Source organism: Erpetoichthys calabaricus, chromosome 10 (assembly GCF_900747795.2).
Source record: "Erpetoichthys calabaricus chromosome 10, fErpCal1.3, whole genome shotgun sequence".
NCBI lineage: Eukaryota > Metazoa > Chordata > Cladistia > Polypteriformes > Polypteridae > Erpetoichthys > Erpetoichthys calabaricus.
In genome coordinates, this window is record NC_041403.2 from 105,471,548 (window position 1) to 105,493,427 (window position 21,880).

The following is a 21,880-nucleotide window of genomic DNA, read 5'->3' on the forward strand; positions in this document are numbered from 1 at the left end:
TGCCATATTGTTAGATATCACCATGCAGAATAAATATTAGCAATAGGTTTGACAATGTTAAATAAAAATATTCCAGAAAAGAAAGACATGCATGTTAGATTAATTCAGAGGTCATCAAAGTCAGTCCTGGATGGATGCAGTGGCCGCAGATTTTTGTTCAAAAATGATTGCTTAATTAGAGATCAATTCCTTACTAATCACATTTTTTTCCTTCATTTTATGGCTTGTTAATGTTTTCATTCTGCCATGTCAAGTCATTCTTGTATCGCTGATGTTTTCCTTTTCAAGCATATCATCCCAAAGATTTGTAATCTGAAGTGAATAAATGGTTCACAGGCTTTTACTTTTTTCTTTTCAGATTCCTCCCAAATGTTTTATTAAACCATATTGTTCAAGATGAACACACACAGATGTAAATGGAAACAAGTCAGATGGAGAACAGCCGGTTCATTTGTCATTTGCATCTTATTGTTAATAGGGAGCAAAAGATGGTGAATGCAGCTGTTTAAGACTAGAAAAAGCAATTAAGGCTGGGGAATCTTAATAAGCAATAAAAATGTTGCTTGAGCAATAAGTGTTTCAACAGCAATAACAGACTTCTCCTTAAGAAATTGGGTTGGAACAAAAAACTGCATCCACTACAACCCTCAAGGAATGACTTTGAATAGCCGTGGATTAACTGATTACTCTAAATTGGCTTGAATGTTCATTTATGTGTTGTTTCCTGCCTTCTGCCCAGTGCTGCCAATATAGGCTCTGTCTTCCCCTCTCCATTACCCTCAACTGGATTAAGCAGGCTTGTGAATGTATGTATACACATATGTACGTATGACACAATGAAACTCAGACATTCAGAATAATCTTCCCAAATACGTTTACACAGTCTATCTGAAATGACTTGCAGTCTGTATTCTGGTTCTCCTAAAGTGCTGTATAATCAAGGCAGAATAAAAGGGAACGAAATGCAATATTCATATTGTATTGACTCCTCTTTAGCAATCGAGGGTTTCTACTTTATCATTTTTATATTAGAAGTTACTACTATATCTCATTGGAGATTCAGCACTGCCAGCTTTTAAAATTTCACACTGCCTACTAAATGCTAACATGGGTTTTACAATGTTAATTAAAATACTAAGAAATGTTTTATTACCAGTAAGATTGTATGCACCAACTGGCATAATACTGAGAAAAAATATTTATGACTTATTTATTTTTGACTCTTTATAATTCTAACAAGTTGCATGTTGCAAGTTGCATGCATTTGAGAGTGACCTTTCTTTATTAGGTCAATTTCTTCTTTTTCACTGAGTTAACTTAAAACGATGCTATTAATAGTACGCAAACCATGTGCTTTGTTTTGCTGAATGACAGATGCATGTGCACTTGAACTTGAAATGAGTAAAATCGATGATCAGCTGAACAAAAAAATCTCATTTAAGTCAGGAACGACAAGCATATCGTTGTACTGCTAAAGCATCGAACTCGTTGGTCATTCCGTTTCACGAAATCTTCAAAGGAGAAAAGAAACTCCAACGGCCGTAGCAAAAAAAAAAAAAAAAACACTAGCCGTTAATTCCTGTTGCGGTCTTGCCCCTTACTTTACGTCAGAGAGCGCAGCGTTTGAAGGAGGCTGCACAGATAGCCAATCATCTTCGAGATCTGCGCAGCGCTGCGCTCCATAAGCTGCACGAGAACTTGCTTGCTTCAGTCGCAACAGTGACGTCGAATGTAAGTCAGCAGGTCAGTGTTTACATCCAGTCTTAAACTAGCGTTGAGTAAGGCTCCACAAAAAGCCCGAAGAAAACATTGGCGAGGACACTGTTAAACAAAGAAATTATCGTCCCTAAAGAGACCCGTCAGCGGTTTAATAATCACGTTGACCTTTAGGCCTGTGCTACAGAGACGCTGACATATGCGATTCAAATCCAGTTGAAATGTTTTCAAGGCTTTTGGGGTTTTTCTTTCTTTCTTGGTGTTAAATTTTTGGTTTCCAGCTCTGTCAGCCTATTTTTCTGCAAGCCAACGCAGAAGGTGAGAAATCTACTTAGTTAAAAAATACTATTTGAGAATGATATTGCTGTAATATAAAACAAGGTGAGCGAGAAACAATGGAGCTACTGTATGAAAGATTGCAAGTTGATTTGATCCGTGCGCAGGGTTGCGTAAGCATGTGTATGTAAATATGCATATGGATTAAAGGATATTACAAGGAGTGTAAATTGAAATTAAGCATTGAATACAAACAAACTACGAGCACTTGTGCATTATCGAGAAATTCCCTTTGGTTTGTTTTTCCAGCATTTCTCCGTAGAAAACAACTTGTAAGGCAGGAAGTGTTACAGCGCCACCGTATGTCACGACTGATTATTGCACGTCAGCAAACGTTTTCCTGCCCTCGGCGACATTTCTGTTAGGCAACTGAAGTGTCACCACAAAAATATATTAAGAAACTTTATTTCCGCTTTTATTTGTCCCTAACTGTAATAATGTTTATAAGTTTACTTCCCGTCTTTTTAACTCTCGGTTAACAGTTACACGATTGTATTTACTGTATATGAGATTTAAGTTTTAAAAAAAGTTCATAAATAAGAAATCAACTCAGCCCAGGAGCTTGTTTTAGCTTAGAGTAAAAAGACTTTGAAAAGGAATGATATTATAACTCGAGGTAGTTCATTGTTAGAATCCTGTTAGATCCCATTCGGTGTTGTTAGACCGCCAGAATCGATTTCAACAGCAGTCTGCTTACTCAGGAGAGGACGGTTGTCAAGCACACAAATACACGTAAGATAGATAAATGTCACCTCTAGTGCCATTAAAGCTGAGGAGATATTTTTATACATTGGATCAGGATAACAAAAGAGTGAAAGGCTCAAAAATTAAGGAGGTTTAGATGGGGAAAACTTGGCAGACTGAATTAAGAACCCATCAATTTGAGGAATAGGTGTGTAAGCTGTGTATAGATCTGGGTGCTGCTGGTTAAAAACAACAACATAAAAACTAAGTTTCATTTTGTTTGTACATGGTATGTAGCAATTCACAATGGTACATTTGTTGATTTTCTCAGCCAAGGTAGTTCATAACAGGGTTAAGGTAGATGCAACCTAACCTGGCAAGATAAGAGTAAGCATGAGTGCTATGCCAGTCCATTACAGAACACACACTTTATGGTGTGGCCAGTTTAGAATCTCAAATTAAGCTAAAGATATGTGTCAATTCTTTTAAATAGCCTATTTTGTGAAGAACTTCATTAACCCCTCTGTGAAATTCTGCCCGCATTAGGTATGTTTATAGGTAGCTAAGCTAGCTTCTTAAAAGCCAGAGTTGCAAGTTTAGTAACCTTTGTGCATGATTGCTTATTTTTGAAGTGTTTAGATTTATAGGAAGTCACTTATATACTGATGTGTCTAACAATGGTAATGACAGTGATGACCTGTTCATCCTTACTGCTGGGCTATGTTTGGGTCTCTTCATTATTTTGCAGGAGGAAGTGACATGAAGAGAACTTTTAAAAATGCACATTCACAAGCTGAAAGGCTTTGATGGATGCTGTGCAGGAAATTTCATTTTTATTTATAATTTCACGTGGACAGCATCAATTATTAATAATTCAAATCCAACACTACCAGACAGTTTATACTTGTTGTATATTAGGTCTGCTTGAAGTGGGTGTAAAAAGCAAGCATCTTTGCAGTGGCAGAACTGATTTGCCAGTTGCATTGTCTCTACCACCTGCAACAAGTGCCCCAAACCAACATCCAAGAATTACTGGTTGTACAGCTGCACAGTATTTTAAATGTTCTCTTATTTTTGTTTAGTTTAATTAGTCTATTGTTTTTTTTTATCCTTGGTATGAACCATGTATGCACCATACCAGCTAATGTATTATATAACTACAGACATGCTTGTTATTTCTGAATTATTCGTAGTTCTTCTAGAAAGCATCAGTGCACCTGTATTACATTCCTCAAGTGCACTGTTGCTGCCATGATATCTCCACCACTCTAGTCATTGTGACTGGAAGATCACAGAGCACAGAAGAGGCAATGCCAAAACTACGAGTTACAATTAATCCTTTCCACCCTTCATTTTGTTGTATTCACTCCAGATTTCATAAGATGTGTTTTGGTAATCCAGGAGTTTGTTACTTTGAAGTTGAATTAAGCATTTCTTCCATATGCGTGCTAACTTATGATTTCCTGGTAAATTCCCAGGTTTGAGCAAAGCTGGAATCAGGTATCCCATAGTACTTACCCATCAATTACCCAGGCTAATATCAAGTTTAATTCACAGAAATTATTCCCATTTTCGTATGATCAAACAAAGCCAGAAAATTGCTAGATTCAGCTTGTAAAGTGACAGGTCGAACACATATACAATATGCTAATATTCCTGCAAGTAAAGCAGTTGACAAATCAAAAGTCTATGGCTAGATTAGTTGTTTAACAAGGTTGGTTCTGGAAATAGGATTTTGAAATAAAGGAGTTACTAGCAATACAAATCAGTGAAATTGTTGAGCCCACTTACCACCAGACATGGTTGTTTGCTGTAACTAAGAAAAGAACCAGCATTCGGGCAGCAGTAAAATAGTGCTAAAAACTGTTTGCTTTATGCAGCTTTTGGGAATGGAAATAATTCTGCAACGTACAGTATGTCTTTCTAGGTTTTCTACTTCATACTTGACCATACTTTTTCAGTTACGCTTCTTTTGTATTGTTTATGTTTATGGCCTTGTAACTTGAGTACAGTATAAAAATATTCATAAATAAATGAAATAATTTTCTTGAAAATTGTTTCTCACAACTCATGTCCATAGTCATAAACCTTTTGTGTACCTTTTAGGATTCCCCTCCCCTTAGCTTGGATTTGTGTGAATTTCCCATTGGGATTAATAAAGTATCTATCTATCTATCTATCTATCTATCTATCTATCTATCTATCTATCTATCTATCTATCTATCTATCTATCTATATGTGTGAATGCTGTCAGCTTAGGATATTACTTGATCATTCTAACTTGGGTCAATATGCAAAACACAGTAAATTCCTGAACTACAATATTTGGCCATGCTCTGTGTGTTCTAAGCGATTTCTTTCATATATTGACTTGTACCATTTTAGCCACCACTGTGTGTGATTTAGGGAGATAATGGTGGTTTAAAAAGTTATTAAATACGGCTTAAGTCAGTGGGTCAGAGATATGTGACAGTACACAGTATCTTCATGTGAAACATTTTAAAATAATTTTGAGAAAACTGAAACTGGGGCATGTTTATTTTGTAAATGTTACACATGTACAGTAAGATCATTAGAAATTCTGTGCTGTAGTTTTCATGTAAAAAATGTAATACCATTCTTTTTTCTTTTTTTTTTTTTGCTTTTTCACACTGTACACATGGTGCTATGTTTTGCCAGCCTAAGAAAGTGCTTATTGTTGTTTGTTGAAGTAATGTTTCCCATGAGGTATTTGAGTTTAAGGTCACAGTATTTGCTCATTTGCACAGTCCTAGTGTTGAATGTGTGGTATGATTTGATTATATACCGAAATGGTAGTTAATTTTAATCTTATTGTTTCTAACTTTTAAGTATGTAAGAATGGTATTGCTCTTAAATCCATCAGGGTTCTATAAGATTTTGGTATGTTTTATGACAAATGTAACCTTGCAAAACTTGCAGAAAAATCTTGGGCATGAGTAAGGCAGTCGGAAAAGGCCGTGCTTAATATGGGCAATAAACTGTTGTCATGGAGAGAACCAATCCTGTATATCCTAGTGTTTAGGGATAGTCATAAAGTAAAATCCATTGGTACTCAGAATTTGTAAGTTGAAAAATCTTTGATATTCTCAGTTGCCTGAAAAAGTACCCATCACGGTGATACCAATTATTGCCAAATCTTTGAGAAAATTAATGCCCACCTTTGTGAAATACCTCTAGTGTTTTACAGTTTCCTCGTGTCAAGTATGATTAAGTGTTTTGCAATACTGTCTACCAAGTTTTATCTCCACTGTGTGAGAATGGCTGCGACCACCAAAATTGTACTTGCTAAATAAATGAGTACGGTGGCACTTCATGGCTAATTTTTGAATAACAATACTAGGTAATGCCACATGAGACTGCTATAGAAAATGTGCCATTTCATATGTCTTTAGTTTAGCGTGCAACCATCTTGGACACAGCTGGAGGAGAGAGAAGTGTTCATTGTAACAATTGGTGTACTAGTATACTACCGAGCTAGCATCTTTACAAATCATGACTAATATGTTTTCCATCCTGTTAGCTAAGTCGTTAATTCACCTTGTACTTGAAGCCTAAATTCTGTCTAGCAAGTGAGAATTTATATGCTACAACATTAATCATTTCTTATCCATTGTAATTCTGACTTCTGCTAAGTGTTCATATTTTTCTTGTAGTATTTTAATTTTTGTATTTTTTGTGTTTAAAAGTCTCTTATTCTAATTCAAAGTTTTGTGTATCCTATGTTTATCTTTATTTAGTGTTTTGTACAGATATCATTTGAATTCTAAGTTGTTTATTACCTGTTGTTCATTCTGAATTTCTGTGAAGCACTTTGAAAAAGGGAAAGGTGGTACTATATAAATAAAATGTATTATTTTTTATAATTATTATCATCATCAAAAAAAGCTTTTCACCCAAATAAATAGATGTGCTAGGAAAAAGTCCTACTTGCTCATATTGAGTTAATATCTGTTTTCTATGTAAGGACCTTTACCCATTCAAAAACAATTTATTGTTTAAAAACAGGAGAAGTCTCCATTTATTGTAGCTCGCATGTAGTAACTGTAAATCTGTAGTCTTTCCTGTTCTGGATTTCTGGCATCTAAATGATGGAAACAGCCTGTGAATAACCTATGTATTGCATGGTGTTTGAGCATCTTCAGTATCTCCAGGTTTTCATCTGAGCGTAGAGTAGATTAGATATACTGTACTATTAAGTGGTTCTGTAGTAGCCTAATTTTTACTATTTTGTTGCTTCCACAGTATAAAATTATCATGATTATTAAATTGATTCAGTGGCGATAAACAGTTTGTTTAAGGTTAGGGCATGATGTCAGTTTTTTTTTTTTTATTATTACTGCATGTGGAACAAATAAACTTTATTTTTATACACAGTTCATACAGATATTTTAGCTTGTACACCTATTTAAAATGTTCATGTTTGGTCTAAAAGAGATTTTTAGGTACACTTTGTAACACACTACCTCCAAAGTGAAAAAATAATACTCAACATGTATGGGAATTTAATATGCATAAATGTACTTATCTAGAGTAAATTGTAAATGAAAAGTTTAATACATTCACTAATTACTTTAAATGTAAAATTATTAGTAAAAATAAAACAGCTTGACAAAGAAGCAAGTTGGATAATCCACTTATTTTGAAACTTTAAAGTTTTCATAATGATCAGTGATAACATTCATTTGTAGTTAGGAGATGAGCAGTTTATGTAGTGACAATCACCTTCATTTAGGAAATTATACGGTAAATGTTACTGTAAATCTGACAGACATGGTTATAAGAAAATCTACAGTATAATTCTTGGAATAAACATAAACCATGAAATCTGATCTTTCATTTTCTACTGTAGTATTACTATAACACCACATCACAAAGGCTTTATATGCGATTTTTGGGATGGGGCGTCTAAGCCATAAATGTGTTAACATGACTGTGTATAAATGATGTTTTCTTTGGTTGTGTTAACATTATATTATCAAGTAGAATTAAAATATTAGTTTGACAAAAATTGCTAGTGATGCATTTTAGCCTACATTTTAAAATATTGTAAATAAGAAACCCAAACTACACACAGTATTCCTCTTTTTTCAGAATAATTTATATTTATGTGTGATTATTGTGGTGTATGATTTATCTTTATCTGAATCTCCAGAGGTTCAGCTATCAGTGGACATTAAAGAGATACTCAATATGGCTATCACTCTTCTTAAATTTGGTTTAGCTTTAATATATTCACGTGAATTAAATTATTACATGTTAGCCATGAAGTCTCAGTTTATACTCACATTATAAGCTCTGATTTCTTCCTTCTAGGAAATGGCACCCAAGAAAACACCCTTTATGCTGACCCTTTTTACTATTGCAACTGAGCTACTCACCATTTTTATTTGCAGTTGGTTTAGATATGTGGGGAATTTAAAGACAATAATATGAACAAAATAATCCATTTACTCTGATGATATGTTGTGTTCTTTTGACTGTTTTTGCATTCATTCATTTTCTGGACCTGTCTTTCCTTAACTGGGCTGCGAGGAGTAGAAGCCTATCCTGGCGTAATCAGGATTAAGGCAGGATCTAGCCTTGGACAAGTTAATACTCTGTCACAGGTCACATCTCTGTCCACATTCATACTGCACCATAATGAGCCAATCTGGAACTGCCAATTGACCTAACAAACAAATCCTTGGGAAGTGGTGTTGTTAGGTACACTGAAAAAATCCATAGAAACATTTAGAAAGTATTCCAGCTCCACTCAAGACAGTAATTAGGTCAAGATTTAAACTCGGGGCCCTGAAAATATGATGTAGATACACTAGCAATGTACCATTATTTCAGCATTCAGTATAAATCAAGCTTATTTACTGATATGCCTGACTTGCTATATTTTGGTGGCTCTTTATTGCATTATAAGATTTAATTAAAAATACAGAATCTGATTTTTTTTTTATTGGTGGCAATGTAACATACAATATACTGTGGTACAATTAATTAAACAACCAAGTACCAATTTTATAAGTAATTTTAATGAGATGAAGTGGTTAGCATTGCTGCCTTGCAGATCTAAGACTTGTTTTTAATTCCCACCCTTTAAATGCAGTGTCCTCAGGAAACTCGCTTTCTCCCGTATCTCAGAGATGTAAATAATAGATGAAATGACAAATCTGAATTGACCTAGTGTTTGCAAGGATTTTCTGCATCTCATCCAAGGTTACAGTACATTCTGTCTTTTACATGAAGCTACTTGGATAAACTCGGACTCCCTGAGACCCAGTATGTAAAAAAGTGAGCACAGAAATTGGGTGATGGACTTATATATATGGTTGTATGGTTCTAAACTGGTTTAAGTGAGTGTCTTTCATGACTTCTTGAGTGCATCAGACTGGTGTATAATTCTTTTTATTTTTGTCCTGTTTCTGATAAATGATCTTTTAACGCAACAGGAATATGTAAATAAGTAATCGCTATTATAAAACACGTTTCATTCTTCATGCTGCATTGATTCAGCATTAACTCAATGTATTGTTTTTGCAGAACTTGCTCCGAGTAATACTGTTGCCCCAAGAAGATGGGTGGAGCTGTTAGTGCTGGTGAAGACAATGATGAGCTGATTGACAATTTAAAAGAAGCCCACTATATCCGATCTGAACTTGTGGAGCAGGCATTTCGTGCAATTGATAGGGCAGACTATTACCTGGAAGAGTTCAGAGAGAATGCCTACAAAGATTTAGCCTGGAGACATGGAAACATTCATCTTTCAGCACCATGTATTTACTCGGAGGTTATGGAAGCTTTAGACCTGCAGCCAGGTTTATCTTTCCTTAACTTAGGAAGTGGGACAGGATATCTCAGTACTATGGTGGGACTCATCTTAGGTAACATGTTTTCAGATATTTTATAAATTTATTTATTTGGTAACATTTTTATTTATAGAATTGGTTACTTAAACTGGAACTAGGTTTCTTCCATAATGCATGCCTACATGAGGTCAAGGTGACATAGTATTAATGCAAACTGTTATAGATAGTAGTTGGGTAGTTGAAAAGCATTTTCACTGTCAGCCAGTTACAGAAACTGGTGTGCATAATTTATTGTGAGAAATGTTTTAAACTGCACTGCACTGCGCTGGAAGAAGCATTTTTAGTGCTTAAGCACATACATAACTCTTAGCTTTAGGGTACACTTAAGTTCACAGAGGAAGACGAAAATGCATTTGTTTAAAATAAATGAGGATATTTTGTAAAAATAAATATTTCTCTTTAGTATTGATATGATTCATTGGATAATTATGTACCACATAAAATGTCTTTTAAATTGCAGCCCATAAAATTATTTTGAGATGCAGCAAATGTTTTTATGTATTTATCAATAGTTTAATTGCAGTTGTTATTTGGTCTCTCATCATTGCTTGTGTTTAATGTTTTAATGACTAAGTAAAGCTATTTCTATAAATTATAAATGCACTCTGCTTTATATAGCTTCATACAGCCATATGAGAAAGCTTTATAAAGCTTTCCTTGCTGTTTGCTTTGGGGTGTGGATTATCAAAACGAGAAGAGAAAGGTTATGATTATTTGCAGTGGTTGTGATTTACTGTATATTCATAAATTGGGAAATGGTCATCTGGCTTTACATAAAAATTATATATTTTGGTCACCTAAAATAATTTATCCAAGAATAATTGGTATAGGTTATTTGTATACATTAATTACATCAGAAAAACAAAAGTACAAGTATAGTTAAATAAATCACAGTAATAGTATCCCAGAGATCTTTAAATAAAAAACAGAAGTAATTCAGCAAACAAAATACAAAAGTAATATTGTAGTAACTGATGAATACAAATGCTACATTATGCATAGCATTTTAAATTTTCAGGCAAAATGGCCACTGTAGTTTTTTTTTCTTTTTTCTTTGGAATTTTGATTATTAACATAAAAGAAAAACAATTTATGATTTGTAAGAAACAACATGATTTTTCCTGAATGAATTTATTAAATTTCCTTGTTTGTTAGGATATTCATATTTTATTAAATATGGACTAAGCAATTTAAACATTAATCACTTTGTAGATTTTTAACTATCTTGGTAGCCAGCAATGGTAATTTATCTTCAATATTTTTTTTTCTACTTTTCTCTGGGTCCTTCAGCACTATATGGTTTATGTCACCTTACATGTAAATTGCTAAAGTATTTTTATACCATGTTTCAAGTGATGGCATGATTGCTGATACCTTTAAATTTGAAACAATAATTATGATGCAAATTATAGTCGTTTTAAGAAGCACTGTCACTGAATACACTACAATGAATGCCCTTTAGTGGTACTTTGTACTTTAAGTGAATTTTCTACAAATTATTTGGATGCAGAATATGTAGAACCCACCATTTAAAATTGCTACCTAATCTTTTAAAGGAAACTTTTGGTATTTTTCAAGTCAAAGTTATCTGTTCACAATCATGAGATATAGAATATTATTAACTTTCCGTATGAAATTGCATTCTAACATGAAACTTATACAATTTAAAGAATAACTAACCTGTTGTCATGTTTTATAATGAAGTTGATAGCTACTGGGCCCCAACATGAAAAAAGCATTAAAATTTGCCAAATTAACATCCAGTTTTCAAGCAAAAATGTTTTTGAGTATTGATCCGCATGCTGAGATTGCACACATATTGCAAAACTGTGTATCCAATGTTATTTTATAAAACTAAAATCAAAACATGTCTGTGAAATTCAGTCATTTAAAGGGTTTTTTTACTTCACTTCATTGCTCATCTTCCTACGCGGCAACCTCTCGGAGCCAAGAGAAAGTCATTGCTAAATGACTTTATTGACATTATTGAATGTTGATGCACAGATGTGAATTGCTATTTCTGTTCTGTAGACCGGTGGTACTCAAGTTCTGGGGATGCAGTCCTTCAGTCCCTGTGGCTGCAGATTTTTGTTCCAACCAGTTTCACATTGAACAAGCCATTTTTACCTTTACATTATCTAATTGCATTAGTGTTAGATTTACATTTATGCACATTTGTTGCATCTTTTGATGCTTAATTCTATCATTTTCTTGTTAATTTACTTTTTTGTGCAGCTTGCTATCTTAATTATATCTGAATACTGACAATTAATGACAAGAATAGCAGTCACCAGGACAAAGAACACTGACTGCTGAAGGGTGAGCTGTTTTTGTATTACCCATTTGTGTGCTCATTGGTAAATAATGTCATCAGTAAACAAAAAATGTAAAAAAGAACAAAGCACCAAAAAATTAAATTTAATTTGTTTGCATCAAATTCCTGTTTCATTCAGTAAAAGAAATTACCAGTTTTTAATTTCTGAATTCACACATAAAGCTTAAACTGAGAAGTAGCTTCTTACTCCAAATAAAAGAAGAAATTGATTGTAATGAAACCTGCAGTGTTGGGGCTTCCAGGACTGAACTTGAGAATCACTGCTGTAAACAACTAGGCAATAATCACTGAAAAAAGTAACAAGATTGCTTCAATTCTTTCACTATACAGAAGCTTGTTTCATTATTTTGCAAAGATATTGCCTGCAGCAGGACTGATAGTGCACATGTGTGCTTCAGTATTCTGGCAAGTGAAAGACTGCAATCAAGTGATGACAACTAAAAAGATGATATAGGCATACATTTAGCTTTAATCTAGTTGAAGTTTAGTTCAGATGTTTTAGCACTGACAAGAGTGGTAGCACAGAGGTGTCATTCCTGCCTTACAGTGGCAGAGTCTGCATGGAATTTGCACGTTCTTCACATTTATTTATGGATTGATTGGATTGAGTGTCTGTGAGTTTACTTATTTAAACTTGTGCTAATTTCTTTTATATCATATCCTCAGCAAAAGTGACTCATCATACTTTATAAAAATTAATAATTAGTTAGTAGCACTTCAATCTGTTTAATTGTGGTTGGGCTCTGTCTCTTCTTTTTCATTTTCCAAATATTTTTTTATTGTATGTGTGCACAATATTTAGGTAGCTTGGCCATTTCAAAAATCTAATGCTTTTATTAAGAATGCAATGCAGTGAAATCATTTCAATTCTGATTTATTTGTACGAAGTACAATGAAATTCTTACATGCGCACATAACCGCCACTCTGCCACATGCTATGAATCTTACTCTATAGACTATGTAAAATAATAACTCAGAATGTAGTTAGCAAAAAATAGATGCTTTTTAGCAAGAAATAATCTTATTATTTGAGTAAGTGTCATGACAAAATGTAAGCACTGAAGAAACAGAATTGCAGAAGAAAAAAGTAGCACAATAAGCAGAATATATCTTGGTAAAGGGGGAGATTGTTGTAACTCCTCTCATGACACCTTCTGCGAGCTGAGATGCGAACAAGAAACCATTTTTCCTATGAAAAAAATTGATAATTTCCTTTTTATCTTTAATTGTCACAAGCATGCTTCAGAAACATAGAAGGTGTGTTTTCTGAAGTCAAAACATTTTGGTATTTCAAAGTGGACCTATTTGGTAAGTTTTAAGGCTTTTTTCCACTTTGGGACACTGGTACTCATTAACTTCATTATAAAATGCAACAGCAGACTAGATATTTTTGTAATTGCATAAAATATACTCTACTTTAGCTTACAGTTTCATGTGGCAAATTAATATATGCCATGCTTATGAATAAATAACTTCAACTTAAAAAATACTGAACTTATCCTTTAAATTGCATTATTTAATAATCGTGCTAATTAAATTAATCATTTACTTTTGGTACTTAATTTTATAGTCATTTGCTGTGCTTTATAGAATAGTTGAGCTTCTCCTATTTGGTTAAGATTTCTTACATTAAATGGGAATCTTGATCATAATCCTTATACCTTTTTTGAATAATAAAAGCAATCATTGTACATTTTAGATTAAACAAATTAATGTCCTCGGTTAATAAACTATTTTGCTGCAGTTTACATTCTTTGGAAGTCTTATGAATGTGCTGTTTTTCTGTTGAATCGCAGGTCCATTTGGTGTAAACCATGGAGTAGAGTTACATGGAGATGTTATTGAATATGCTTATCAGAAGCTAGACACTTTCATCAAAACAAGTGATAGCTTTGACAAGTAAGATTTATGTACCATTTTGTGTATTTGTCAAGTAAATAGGTATTATTCCACTATAATTAAAGTACATTTTTCATGTATTCAATAAGAGAATGTGCGAATGCCACTAAATATGCACCACCAGTTAACACTAGAATTACCAGCGCCTATGAAAAAACTTGTAGATCTGTCCCACCTTAAATCGCTTCGCACCTCTCCATCAGCGTCTTGTTGTAGACACAGCACACATATGAAATACATGTGTTCCAAATAACGATATAGCATTTATAAAAGGTGTGTGATTTTGCTTGACTTCTCACTCTATACAACTCCAAGCAACTGACAAGCAGGTAAACAGACTTGAGCTGAGAAAACTGTGCGGCGGTGGGGGATGTGATAGCAGGTTGCTTGCTGCTTATCGACACATTTACAGGACAAAAGACGCTGATGGAGAGGTGGGACGGATCTACACGTTTTTTTGTAGGCTCTGGTAATTCTAGTGTTAAGTAGCAAGAGTTAAATTTGATCATGGCAGCATGGTGGTAGAGTGGTTAGAACTAATATCTGTCAGTCCTATGGTCCTGAGTACCATATTGTTTTTGAAAGATGTACGTGTAGCCGTGTACATTATTTCCAGGTACTTCAGTTACATCCCACATCTTAACCACTAAATAACCTCCTTTCCAGGGAGAGTTGATGTTTGTGTGAGTGTGTATTCAGTGGTCTGTTGCCTTATATCCCGACCATACCAGAATAGGCTGTTATCTGTCTAAAATCCAGTAGTGGTGAAAGAAAGTTCAGTTGTTGTTGAAGAACTTTACTTGGTTGTTCAACAACAACTGAGGGGAAATGTTTGTTAAATTATTGTATTGTGCAGAATACTTTTATGTATAGAATTGTATTATGCTTTATTGTTTTAATAACTTTTAAAAGCCTTATTGTATAGCAGAAAATAGCAAAAAAAATATTTTCAGTTAACAAACAGCAAGAACATATTGTGCTTATTATAGAAAGAAAATAACTTAAAATGCTTTGGTCTTCATTTCTTAGTCTTTTTTTTAAGTAGAGATTAAAATTACAGTGTGGCATCATGTTTTTTATTAACTTCTATTGAAATCTTCTATTAGAATGATTTCCTTAATAGTTGTGAACAATAATTGTGCCTTTTGCATTATTCAAGTGAAGTGTCTTGCAAAAAAGCAGTACATCTGTTTATGAAAACTTGTTTAAGAAAGAATGTGATTTGTGAACATTTATCAGCACTGAAAAGCTTTCTTCTCATTTATTAAAAGGAGTATCATTTAAACCAAATGCAGAATCTGATAAGATCAGCGATTTAGTGTAGACAATTCAGTTGTTTTAACTGTATCAATTTAAGTCAGTTCACTGAGTTTTTATTGTACAGGGCTTTCAGTTTTCAGTGCTTTCATTCAAAACAATCTGTGATGGTGTGTTTGTTGCCATTGTAGTGTTGCTGCTGCATAAAAGGTAAGCCATTCATGAACAAGCAACAGCATGGGATACACTGGTTGCTACCAATTTTCATTGCGGTGACACAAGTTAGCTGCATGTATACAATTGTCAATAAATGTAATTATTTATTAATTATTTAATAATTCAATTTTTATAAAAAGATGAATGATTTGACATATTGTTTTTCATCATGTTTTCTCCAACATTTACTACATAAAAAAAACTCATTTGACAAGTGTGTTTATAATTGTTTTCTTTGACATAAATAAGACTGCCTCCATGTAACTCATGCTCATATAGAGTTTTGCAAAAGTAGATAATGTGAGGAAATTGCTTCTTGCATTTTAAAACAAACGAATGTCAAGTTCTGTATGTCAATATCATGTACATCCTAAATGTTGTTCAGATGATTCAATTTTTTTTTTCTTTCAAGTAATGGTAGCTTTTTTACTCTCAAGCCAATGGCCCTGAAGCTACTGCTTGAATGGGCTTTCTGGTTTCACATTGTAGCCTATGCATATGGCCTATTTATAAAAGCAAGTAGACAGGAGATAGCTAAGGGAAAACACATGAAACACAGTAAGGTGCAATCTTACTTGGTTTGAGCATGTCAACAGAAATGCACAGGTGAGAACTGAAAAAAACATAGTATATGTACAGTACATCTACAGTTTTTTTTAGTATTATTTAGTTTTGTTTTAATGTTTTCTGATGATTTTTGAGGTTTTTTTTTTGATATTCAAAGAATATTACAACAGATTTGTCATAATTTTGTCCTCCAGGGTGAAAGTCGCCCATCCCTCTTCTGAGTGCTATTATTGCAAATGCTTTTCTGCAGGGTTGGATTCTAGACTGTTTTGAATTTGCTGCACTAAGCAAAGTGTCACAGTTGCCTAGGTACCTTCATATAGTACACAGAACAAAGCTGTTATTAGCATTATTTCTAAGCGGGTCAAGATTATATGTTTGCTTGTTTTTTTTGTTTTTTTTTTCAATTTTCTTTTAAAACCAGACTTGATGAAGCAGGAGGAGAATGCTGCTTTTACCTTCCGTATCCTACAATGTCTAATTCTAGCAATGACATGCAGTATTTTATGGTCTGTAATCTGGACCAGCAACATAATTTTAATGTTGGACATGTCTTCTTTCATTACCTAGACATAAGTATCCCTCAAAAATCTGAAAAATGCTTACTTTCAAAAACAGTGTGAAATAATTGCCTCAATGGCTCTTAAATGTAAATGAGTTCCAGTCCCTCCCATGACTGAAAAAGTTTGTGTCATTGTGTATGACATAAAAAGGTTTAAAGCTGAAACTTCTTTAATTCAAGAAAATTACAGTGCATATGTGTTCTTGAAGAAATGTATGAAGCATACACTGTGAGTGAACTCTCAGCAGTAATGCCATGGCTTTCATGTACCAACTTATTGTGTATTTTGTTAAGAACAGAGGAGCTAAATTTGGATTGAAGGCAAAAAAGCAGGTCCCCTTTTGGATTGAAATAGAAAAAGTGTCCTGTTGAAAGTATGGTTGTGTGATATTTTGTGAACTCCATAAAGTCATATTTCAAACCATATTTTACAGTTAAAACAACTGGAGGACCCACCTGAAAGAAAATACAATACTTTAATCAGTACATTTCAACAAAATTGTTTTATCGTAAATGTTATGCTGGTTATTGTTTTTGATATTATGGAAGGGTTAACTTAAAGGTTCTGTTACTTTAGTAACAAGTATTCTCAACATGTTGGAATTGAATTCATAATAAATGTGTTTCAGGCTGTGTATCTTCCTTGTTCTGTATTTAAATGCTAAATGCCATTGCTTTTAGCATTTTCAAAGTTGCAATGTTGTAAACAGTTATTTTCCATTTTTAGGTTTGAGTTTTGTGAACCGTCTTTTGTGGCTGGTAACTGTCTAGAGATTACTCCTGGATGCCGCCAGTATGACAGAGTTTACTGTGGAGCAGGGGTCCAACGAGAACATGAAGAGTACATGAGAAGCCTGTTAAAAATTGGGGGAATCCTAGTTCTTCCACTGGAAGAGAAGGTATTGTTGGCTAATTAAAAAATAACTATTGCATAATATACCTTTTGTCAGTCATTGTCCAACCTGCTGCATCCTAACACAGGGTCACGAGGGTCTGCTGGAGCCAATCCCAGCCAGCACAGGGCACCTGGCAGGAAACAAATCCCGGGCAGGGCACCAGCCCACCGCAGTATACCCTTTGTGTTTCCTGTTATACAGGCTTTTTTTAACAACCTATATATGTATGTATATAGTATATATATAATTTTTTGTTTCTTTCAGTTAACAAAGATCACACGCACAGGTTCCACCACATGGGAAACCAAAAAAATTATAGCTGTCTCGTTCGCTCCACTTGTCCAACCAAAAAACAGGAGTTCAGAAAAAACAAGAATTGTTCCTCTTCGTAAGTGTACACTTTTTTTATTTGTCATTGCATTACTCCTTTTACATTTTTTGTATCAGTTTCATTATAAATTTTCTGTTTCTAGACAAGATAATTGTATTTTTATTCAAAAATTATTTGTTTTCTTTTGAAGATGTAATTATAATTTATTATAGTTTTCTGTTGTATGTTATACTGTATGTAATTTAGATTATGCAGCTGACATCTAATATGTGATAAGTATATATATTTTTGTATATATTACATTTGAATCACAATTTTATATTTTTTAATTATAATAAAGTCTTTGTGTCTTCTTTATATGTACAGTATTTTTAAGACCATTAACTAAGTATTAATTAATTGTTTTCTACTCAAAGTGAATAAATTGCATTAAGGGCCTACTGACTTTTTTTTTAATTACTTGTTTATTCTCATTATTTACAGTCCTATTTAATCATTTTTGAATGGGGCCTTATTGTTGTCTGTGACTAGCACTTCAAGCAAACAGCATAATTCTACCTTTAATTCTAAACACTGTATAAATTTCGTGGTACATGGTAGCTTTGATTTGTGATTAGATTTTTTTATTTTTACATACAGCAATTCTTGAAGTCCGGACATTACAAGACCTGTCACGAATTACGATCCGACACACTTTAAAACTAAACTTAAACCAAGATAAAGTAAAAAGTGGAAGTCTGACCAAGTATTCTACTAAGTTCAAGCGAAAGAGGATGTATCGGCGACGCATGGATTCTGTTCTTTTAGCAAACAAGCATATGTTTGTTAGTCGTGTAATCCCAAGTACAATGGACAACAACAACAATTGTGATCATGTGGATGAAGATCGTCTTGAAGAGGATGAGGAAGCTGTGGAGGACCGGGAGCAGTATGATCTTAAACCTGATCCTCCCATCAACCTATTAAGAGAGAAGGTCTTGAGTCTACCTCTCCCTGAGCCCCTTAAGTTGTACCTACTTTATTACAGGGAGAAATAACTTACTGTTCTTTTGTTAAAAAGTGTGAAAGACGTTCCAACCATAAACAAAAAAGATACGTAATTTATAAACAGGAAATGCTTCAGCAGTCTCCAGCATTAGTCTCTTTAACATTTCTCACCTTAAAATGATGTGCATTTCAAGACTTTTTTTATATTAAAATTACAAAATACTATACTTTTTAAGATTTTTTTGTGTAGCAGAAAGTAGTGGTCGATGCTATTTTAGCTTGGTAAGATAAACCTATATATTTATCATTTAAAATAGTATTTAACATTAATTGTCTTAATTGTTCAGTTATTCTTTAAGTCAGACCTACCAAATATTCCATTCACTTTTTCTGTTGTTGGAAACATCAAGAACTTCAAGGCAGTACCCAGAGTTTATCAAAATTGTAAAGAAAAGAAACCTTTCCTGACATATCGGAATATTTTGTTTCAATTATAATGAAGCATTCTGAAAGTGTAGCATATTTTTTCCATATTTTAGCAAAATGTCTGCTTTCATTTTAAATTTTCTAAGATTTTTGTGTTTTCATTTCATTCATTCACATTTGGTTGGGCATTTTGTGGTTTATAAGTTGCTTAACAGTGCCTATGTGTTAATAAAACTTAAACAAATTTATTAACATTATGAAGATATCAGAAAAGAAAGCTAAATTTTAGAGAGCTATTTTATTCTTATTTTCTTTAGTAGGAACCTACATAGCAAGTAATGAAAAACAAATTATTTTTTCTAAAATGTTTTTCAGGGAAGAAAACTTTAATTTGTTCATAGTATGGTATTAGAAAGCAGAAAGTTTAGTATCCTGTTCAAATACTATATATGTTCATCAGTTGCTGCTGTTTGTGAAACTTAAATTTAGGTATTATTTATATTTCAGCTCTTAATTTTATATTTTAAACACCATGGAAGGAATGCCATTATGTGAATTGGATTCTGCTTCTTAAAAATAAGGCTATTAATTAACTGCTGTTTCAATTGATTACATCTTGCCTGAAGAAGGGGCCTGCGTTGCCTTGAAAGCTTGCATATTGTAATCTTTCTTGTGTAGCCAATAAAAGGTGTATTTTTGCTTAACTTCTCACTACATCCATAATTGCTAACATGGTACAAGACCCTAGTACTACTGTTGTTTCAATTTAATAGAAAAAGTTGTCCAGTCATTGATAATTTCATTTTCGGAAATATTTAACCATTCTGGTTGTAGTTCCAGTTTAACTGTCAGAAGAAAACTATATTGAGATACTTAAAATAGTTCAAAATATTAAAAAGAGCTGTGAAGTGCCTATTTGAAATCAAGAAACTTTTTGTTTTCTAATTTAAAGGAATGATTGTCAGACATTCTGCATTTCTTTCTTTTTATTGTTATGTTCCAAAAATATGTGAAACTAGAAAGTATATAGTACCATTCTTTAGTAATCAGAGCTATTATACTTGTGAAATATTTACACAGAAACTTTGACAACTGAAGTTTTTCATATCTCTGTAGTATTACTTCTTCATTCATGTTTAAAAATATCTTTTAAATTGCAAAAGATTGTGAACATATCCTATGTTTTGTGCACTTTGGATGCAGCAATATTCATCGTTTGGTGGGAGAATAAAATGAAAGATGGAGTGATTTTTACTTCCTTTCAAAGGTAAGACTTTGAATTGTTCAGAAGGTTAAGGTCCAGCTTGAATTAATGTCATTATTTAATTCATGCTCTTCTTGAGTAAATATATAAAGATGAAAGCCGATTTAGATGAGTTAACATTTGAAGAAAATCTGTTCAGTATACCCCACCTTCAGTCTTTTAGCTATTTTGACACAACAATCCATGTCTTCCAAGAAGTAAGATGAATATTGTGAACACATCTGTAATTTTGCTTCCTTGATTACAAGTATAAAGACTCACTCACATTTTCCCTTTTCTTATATAATTCAGATTTCTTCAATCTCATAGATCCATTAGTTTCAAGCAGGTGTTCTCCGCCAGAGAAATGTAATTCATCACACTCCCCTCAGCCACTTCAATACAATCTTACTAAGTTGCTCTCTCCAATGACACGTGTATTTGAAAACTCAAAGAGGTAAGCAGTGTGTTTTTCAGTTTAATTGAGTTAAATACTTATCACAGTTTTTTGAGTTTACCTCAGAGACCAGAGATAAAAACAGTTTTTAATGCAGTTTACCACGTGGCTGTTAAGCAACTGAAACAGAAGGAATATACTGTTTAGTTATTGAAGCTCTTCACCAAAATCAGAATGCTTTATGTTTTACTGAGTAAGCATTCAGCTTTAAAAGACTACCTTATGGAATTTGCTCATACCGGTTTCAAATGGATCATTTATTTATTATTTATTTTTAAAGGGACCAGTATTTAATATGAATCAACTTTATTAAAAGCAGGGCAATTATTCTAAAGCACTGAAATTTTTTAAACCATATTTATTGTAAGTAAATATTCAGAATTATTCAAATACACTCTTTTTAAATTAATTGAATTTGAAAATGTACATCTAAAAATTGGTCGCCATACAAATGCAGTTTTGATACTATTATCATAAATATATTATTTAAATTTTACTTGTGGTCATTAGCAACTACTCTGCACAAATTGTTATGTTTTGTTTTGGTATATACAATATTAAATACAAATTTTAAAATGTATTTAAAAAATATACTATACTAAATGCTGTGTGAAAATGTTTTTACTGTACAGGGTTGTCCTTTAAAATTAGTTATAGTGAGTTTATGATTAAAATAAAGTTTAAATCTGATACAGAAATGTCTCAAAGTTGTGTATGGAAAAGAAAAAAGTGACCAAGTCAGTGGTTCATTGAATTCTTCTCCACCCAATAAATACTGTGTTAAATAGAAGGAACTGTTTAATCATTTTTAAAAAAATGGATTTGTTATGTGGATTAAATTGTGATAACCTGGTGTTAGTTTTGGAATGTAAATCAAACTATTTCCAAAATAATTTGTATCCTTCATTTGCTTGTAATTTTGTATACCTTTTCTTAAAAAGTATAACTTCTCTTATATGTACTAAAGTGAATATGTGCTTCTGTTTCAGACATTCGTTATGTGTGTGGTGCTTCACTTGAATGAAATATACTGTGCTATCAAGTTTGTTTTCAGCCATCCTTTATGGTAACATTGTATACCTTCCAGTCC

General features: G+C 33.1%; 1 protein-coding gene across 1 annotated transcript; it reads left to right on the forward strand.

Annotated features, from left to right (window-relative positions):
- The first annotated feature begins 1,705 nt into the window (after window positions 1–1,705).
- On the forward strand, window positions 1,706–21,761 carry pcmtd2a (protein-L-isoaspartate (D-aspartate) O-methyltransferase domain containing 2a). The gene is made up of 6 exons (XM_028811699.2): window positions 1,706–2,034; window positions 9,289–9,629; window positions 13,746–13,848; window positions 17,178–17,349; window positions 17,611–17,734; window positions 18,317–21,761. Exons 2-6 carry the CDS (start codon window positions 9,323–9,325, stop codon window positions 18,712–18,714), a joined length of 1,104 nt encoding a protein of 367 aa, XP_028667532.1. The 5' UTR covers window positions 1,706–2,034; window positions 9,289–9,322; the 3' UTR covers window positions 18,715–21,761.
- The last annotated feature ends 119 nt before the right edge of the window (window positions 21,762–21,880 follow it).